Raw genomic sequence first — 7,357 nt, 5'->3', positions numbered from 1 at the left:
TAATGACGTAACACTTCCGCGCCTGCGCTGTTTCGTACAATGTCGTGTTTTTACCTGCATGTGTGAGTTTTTGGAATAACATATTTAGCGTTCTAAATATAAAAAGAAGAAATTCTTCTTATCTAATAAAGTTGTTGAAGCCTCTATTAAAATTATCCATAATTGCTATCCGGTGAACTACAAACTTGCTAAATTTAACAATAATATTTCCCCCAATTGCTCCTTTTGCCTTCAGTCTGAAGAAACAATCAATCATTTGTTTCGGGACTGTGTCTATTGTAAAGTATTTTGGGTTGACTTTTTAAAAAAATATTTATATCCAAATTTCTGTATAACCCCCAAAATTGTGTTTTTTGGTTATTCTTTAAATTTAGACCCTTCTCACTGCAAATTTATTATTAATCTATTGCCATTTCTTGCTAAATTTTACATTCATAAATGTAATTTTTCAAAGAAAACTCCTTATTTTTTTATTTTATTTTCAGGAAAGATTTTGCTATGTATGTAAACTCGTTGAGTAACTCTAATAATTCTATTGCATGTAAGTATTAGTATGCTTTGGATTATTGTTTGTAACCCTCATTGTTTTTTTGTTGTTATTGTTCTCTCTTTGTCTTTGTAATTGTTGTTTTGTTATTGCATAATATATATATATATATATATATATATATAAATAATGTAGTGTTTTGATGAGCTATGTAAAATAACAATATTTTAATTCTTTCATTTCTTTAGCTCGAATCACAAATGCATTCACCAGTAACAAACCTTACGTTCTGGCATGTAATGAAACTAAGCAGTAGGTCAGACGATCTCTAGCTGCATCAGAAAACAAACAAAAAATGTGAAAACTAATTCTAAGTATATTTTAAATGTATATATTTTTTCAACGCTTTATTAAGCCCCTTGGCTTTTTGTATACTTTTAGATATTATAAGCTGTTATTGTAGCCTAATATCTGTTCTATATTTCTAATGAAAATAAAAATATTGCCTGAAGATTAAAAAATATGGTAGCTAAACACTGCTGCTCATACTTAGGTCTATTTTTAACTTAACACAGCTGACTTTTAGGGGCTTTCATTTCTAAAATATTTTAATAATAGCCTTTTAAATATAGTAGTAAGGTGATTTTTGTAGTGCCAATTCTACAAAACTGAACAAATCTGATAAAATAAGCTGGCCTAATTGAGTTTGTGGAGATGGGACAAGTAAAGGATGATATGCTGTAGTTTGTGTAAGGTCAGATAAGATGAGCAGTTGGGTTTGAACTTTGTGTTTGAAGGCAAATTTGCCTTGCACAATAGTACAACCTCATTAGAGCTGAAAACGTTTAGCTTGTTTACTGCAAATGATGCCTATCCTGTACAGTTACTCGTTAGAACGGCAGTTAAAGCATTGTAAGTACACAAAGAAAAGCTTGACGGTTCCCAAAGAATACACTTTTTGTAACTGAGTCAGTAACCCCCCCCCCCCCCCCCCTTTTTTTTTTTTTCTTTCTTTCTAGAACACAAACAAAACAACAAACAAAAAAAATCTTTTTTTTTTTTATTATTTATTAGACACCACATCATGATGATGATAATAATAATACATATATTTTAAAAAATACATGCAAAAAAACAAAAATATTTTTAGTGTTTGCCAGCACATTACATTCCCACAATGTTCATTAATAAATATAAAGCAAATATAAATTGAATAAATTCTCAGCACATATCCACAAGATATCAGGAAGGATACTTCATATTCACATTTGATGCTGAAATTGTTGTTAATAATTCCCACACTTTTGAACTATTAAAACATGAACTTTAATTATCACTGCTAAATGACTAAAAGCATGAGGATATTAAGAAATTATAAACATTTAACAAAACTATTTTCTGTAAAGCTGCTTTAAAACGATGCATATTGTGAAAACTGCTGAAACCTAAAATGAGGTGAACTATTTATATCACCATTTGTTCTGCATATATTAACTACATTCTGAATTTTTAGCTCGTGTCTCCTTCCAACCAACAGAGGGCAGAATTGATCTGCAGATGCAGTCCGTTTGGGAGCAGGTTTCTCTGAGGAGTGTTAATGACAGCATTTTCATTTATTTGGTTGTAATGCATGCTAAGGGTGACTCAAAATAGCAACCAAACTTATTAAAATTTCACTCATTCAGCAGAAAAGAAAACATTTCTATTTTTCCAGTGTATTGCAATAACCTCTTCAAAGGCCTGAGCACACATGAAGTACACAGGAAAAGGGCACTGATGGCCTTTCGAGCGCAATGGGAAGCCGAAGAATTGATCCCCAGTCATTATAACCGATTTCAAATGGTGCTAGATGACATAAGGAACTCTAAGCACCAGAGGAAATCAGTCATCCTTTAGTGGGGAGAGATGGGGGCAGGAACAGCCAGAGAGGGGGAAAGAGCTTCGGAGAACACAGTCTCTCTTTACTAGCCCTCTCAGGCATAGTTAACCATTCAAATGAGGGAACGAGAAGAACAAATGCACACCATAGTTCCTATAAAGAAAGATAAGTAGGTAAATCCAAACACGCTCTTTCGCGATGTATTCATACAATAAATAGCCTATGGTCTATGCAAGCAATGTTGTTAATGTTGTAAGCAATGTTGTCCTATATAAAAACTGTTTAATATGCAGTGACTCCTGCTTGTTTCTCCCACAAGGAAACACTGTGCTATCTACATTTATCCATGCACAATAAAAGCCCTGGTTAATCTTGAACCTCATTTTGAAGAATTCGATTAACATTGCATGTTTGATAAGGTCTGTCAAGTTATTTGGTTGTATTTTAATGAGAAATTACAACTGAATTAAAATTAGTTTAAGGTCCTGTGGCAAGCCAGAGTTAACTAAAACTAAAGCTTATAAAATCAATAAAATAAAATATAAATATTAAATTAAACTTTAATTAGAACAAATGTTGCCTTGGTGACTAACTGAAATAAATTATGCTGAATTACTAAAACTGAAAAAAGGTAAACAAAAATAAAAAAACGAATAAAACGAACTAGAAAAGCTCATTCAAAATATTAATAAACACTATAATTGTACATAAATACTAAAATTGCTCATTGCTGTCACATATTTATAAATTCATACACTGTTGTAATGCAAGATATTGCATCATATTCCTTTTGTTCCTACTTCTTGTTCTGCATCATTCACAGACGTTGCATCATGCAAACGTATGATATCATCTGAAGATAATCAAACCTTACAGAAACATCCAAAACAACATTTAACACTGATGTTTTAGTGGATAAATATGGCAGTGTATAAAATGTTCACCTACTTCAACTTAAGCTCAGTTTAAGTATGACGCATTACAACTCATTTTTGTTATATTAAATTAACTTGGTTAAATTAGCTTGATGTTATATAAAAATAACGAAGTTACATGAAGTTAAAAAATTGGTTAAATTATTTACATTAATCAAAGTAGTAGAAAAACATATGTTGCCATGACTTAATTTAACCAATTGTAACTTGATTTAAAAGTTGAAATATCTTGTACGGCCAATTTAAATATACATAAAAATGTAAGGCAACTGAAAAGAAGTTTTTAAGGTTTAGTTTTTTACAGTAAACAGCAATATTTTCCTTGTGGGACTGGGCTGGCTTGTTCAGACCGCATTCATTTGACTTCCAGCACATCTGAGTGAGTTCATCAAGCACTTGAGGCTATCTGGTTCTCCTGTGATGCACTTCCCTCACTTCTCTTGAAAAACCACTCCACCCACTAAAGATTCCTTGTCCTTTTGTGTTATTCTTTGACTTCTCTTGGGATCGTCCATGGCTGCGAAACGTGATCCAGCAGCAATTCCCTCCCCAAGAACACTGATTTCAAATGGTGCTAGACACTGGTAGAACACATCTAAACCACCATGTGAAACCAGCATCCGGAGGAAGTGTCCAGGATTGCAAACGATCCCATCAGAAGTCCCTGTGTCACTGGCTGAGCTGATGATTAATGTAACAGGAAAAGCAAAAGGTTAAGACAGCAGTGGGCATGCTTTAACAGGAAGTGACTGTCAAAACAAATGTCACGGTCATGGTCACCATGGCATTGAGGTTTTGAATAGTGACGTCCACTTTTCCCCGTTGATACCAAGCTCTAGTTGTTGATCAGTTGGATAAGATCGTGACCGCGTCTTAATGCATAACACACACAATGTGGTTTGATGTATGGTGTGTTTGTGTATAAATAGACCCTTGATTGCCCAGATTGAATCCCTGCATCGGTTTTGTCCGTGGGAGGATGACGTCAACCCTTTTCAAAGGAGAACTGCTGGGAGATGGAAATTATGAGTCACTGGTAGATCTCTAAACAATGTCATCATTCAAAGTAGCCGTCAAACACGAACAGGATTGGTCGCTCACCTGCGGCCGGGCCAATGAAGGTCCTTGAAGTTAACTTGCGCACTTACCACCAACACAGCACTGACGTAATCTTAGGCCCACTCGGAAATGAATGCGTTCATTCATGGTGCGCTGTCGTAACTGCCATGAAAAAGTGTGAAAATGTACCACACCTTTCCATCGCTGCTCCTCTTTTTATACCTCTCAGCCTATGGCTGATCGCGGCCTACCACCCATTAAATCATTGTCTCCATCTGTATGAGGAAGTTACAAATTTGAAATAGTTTTTTTTTTTTTTTTTTTAAATGTCGGTAATTTTATGTGCTTTTGATATTGTTTTATATTTCCATACAGCTTTCTTTTTGAAGTAGTTTAACTAAAACCATAGATGCAGTGCTGATTAATGTTAAAGGTGATGTATGTAATTTTTTTTGACTAAAAACACCATAATACATTTGCAGATATTCAGGAAACATGCTAAGTTCACATACTTCATAAACCAAGCTATAGCCAGTTATTCTACTTGGAAAATGTGCATTCTGTGTCAGAATGTCTGTTTTTGTTTTGGTCTGAGATTATGCCCAATTACAGTTTACCTAATAATATTTCAATAGCCGGGGTTGCCAGTTTGCAGAAAATACAGCAAAATACAGATTCTACCCGACCTAAAAGCCTCAGCATCTAAAAAGCTCTTTGAACACAGGCATATTAAAACACGGATAAATCAACTCAACGGTTTACAGTGTAAAGTTCATCGAAACAATATTTTGAATTTAGAATGCGGTACCAATTTCAACCACTAGCTATCATTATTACATTCTGCACCTTTAAAACTGATCAGTCATACTAATACCTGGCAGCATATTTGAGCCAATCAAGAGGAGCATGATGAGATACTTGGAGACAGTTAACCTAAAATTAAGATTATTATGTCGTTCCAAACCTGCATGAATTGTGGAACACAAAAGACATTTCTGTGACTTGTACAGATTGAAACTTTTTTTTTTTTTTTTTTATCTCATCTTTCTGTTCCACAGAAGAAAGCAAGTTATAGGTTTGGAGAACATGAGAAAATGATGAGAGAGTATTCATTTTAGGTGAACTATCGTTTTAAAACCTTAGGGTTAACAGCTATATTTAGGCTAAGATATTTGTTGACTTGTGCTGGAGGCGTGTCTGTTTTTTCCTTCTATTTCTCACCAAGAATAATCAAGATGGCCTGTAGCAATATGCTGAACACTACTGTCATTCCTACTTTCTTTTTCCAGCCTGCATAAGGTCTCCTCTGAATGCTAAGAAGCCCACACATATTTGCCTTACCGTGTATTATTACACACCTTATTATCGGTTTCTCGCACCCTGGAACCCACAGGAGGTGCCTGATTTAATGGCCTAAGTCACTCAGCGTGGATAAGAAAAGAGAAATGCAGCCTTGATTTTCACACGAAGTGACAGTTAACCGTCTTCTGTTAACTGGTGCTAGATTTGGTGTTCCGATTTGTCAGTTTAATTGGACAGAAAATATCATCTTGTATAACATACACTATTCAAAATAGCATAAGACTAGCAGCCGGCAAAGCTTATTAAAGGTCCTGTAAGCAATTCAGATTTTTTTTCAACAGCTAGATATTACGGAAATGGGTGTCCTGAGCAATCACAACTGTCTCTATAGCAGCACTATGGCACATAACAATGTGACTATAGTCCATTGAGGTTAGCCAATTAGAAAACTTTGAGATGCATGAGTTTGGAACAGGACTGGCTCATGGAGGAAGCATTTCAAAAGTTTATTTTGGAAATAACGATTACCTCTGTAATTCCATTTAGTGGCACTAGAGCTGAAAATAAAAATGCTTACACAGCTTTTAAAGATTAGTTTTTTTCCTGACCGAAAGGAGAAAGATATTAATCAAATAGTCCCAGAAATCTTCAGACATTTTCACCTTTTTTGTGCTGATCTAGTGGAATATCTACAGAATTCCAGGGAATGGATATGATACATGGTAAAATGTGGTAGGCTTAGCCAATAAATCATTACTATATTAATTATATATATAAATATTTTTTTTCTTTATGTTATATTATACAGTGATTTTCACTCAATTATTACTTGGCAAAATATTTATTAAAATAAAATAAATATAGAATTTTGTACTATTACTGTTTTAGTAGTTTTGTAATTTATTACATAAAACATTCATTTGAAGGTAATTTGATGACTTCAAACTTCAAAATATAGCATCACTTTTTCTCTCACATAGTACGAAATAGTCTTTGTATAAACCTTTCAAAAAATATATGCATCATATTTGGGGGTCAAAATGTTTGAATACTTCTGGTCTAAATAACAGATGTCACAATTCTATGGAAATGACATTCTATGGGCAGAGACTTCATGTGAACCTGGTCCTAAACCCATTCCTAAAACACTGGTCTTAGCAGTTATGTCGATTGTAATCACTTAGTGCAACTTACCAGATCCAATTAGAAAACCAGGTGTTGTACATTTCTCTGCAGGTCTGAAAGCAAACAGAAGAGGGCAGTGTTTCAGTACATCTCATCTAGACACAAATACCCAGCAAAAACAGGGCAGAGCTGAAGGGACTCCTGCCAATTTAGTGAATACACAAACACACATGTGAGTCCTGCTCTCTGGTGTGTGTGTGAAAAGCCCACTATGGAGGCGTTGTTTTTTGCACCCTGTCACTCCACTTCCTTCTCTATTCAATCCCAGGAAGTGGCACGCAGATGACAGAAACTCGCTTTTGTGCACACACATACACAGAAACCCACAAAAATGAATGGACTGCATGATTGCCCATTGCTACCAGTGATGACATCACCCCCTCCCGTCCCGTTGCCTCCTTGGCCTGATTTTAAAAAGAGAATGGCAAGGGCTCCTATTTATGTAAGAACTGCTTTGAGCACGCTCTCTATCTCGGTTATTTGCTCAACATGTTTCTCTCTGTTATCGAT

The 7,357-nt window shown here is 34.9% G+C and overlaps 1 protein-coding gene across 3 annotated transcripts in view; it reads right to left on the bottom strand.

Annotated features, from left to right (window-relative positions):
* Positions 1-6,459: 6,459 nt before the first annotated feature.
* The window catches only part of LOC306858398 (uncharacterized protein), a 55,138-nt gene continuing 54,240 nt past the window's right edge, over positions 6,460-7,357 (bottom strand). For all 3 annotated transcript variants that reach the window (XM_079398925.1, XM_079398924.1, XM_079398926.1), the window contains one exon: positions 6,460-6,900. In XM_079398925.1, coding sequence (XP_079255051.1) covers positions 6,853-6,900 — 48 coding nt within the window. In that variant the 3' untranslated portion in view covers positions 6,460-6,852. The remainder of the gene's footprint in view (positions 6,901-7,357) is intronic.

The sequence above is a fragment of the Barbus barbus genome (assembly GCF_936440315.1).
Source record: "Barbus barbus genome assembly, chromosome: 39".
NCBI lineage: Eukaryota > Metazoa > Chordata > Actinopteri > Cypriniformes > Cyprinidae > Barbus > Barbus barbus.
The sequence above is the reverse complement of the archived record's forward strand: the minus strand, read 5'-3'. Positions and strand labels throughout refer to the sequence as shown.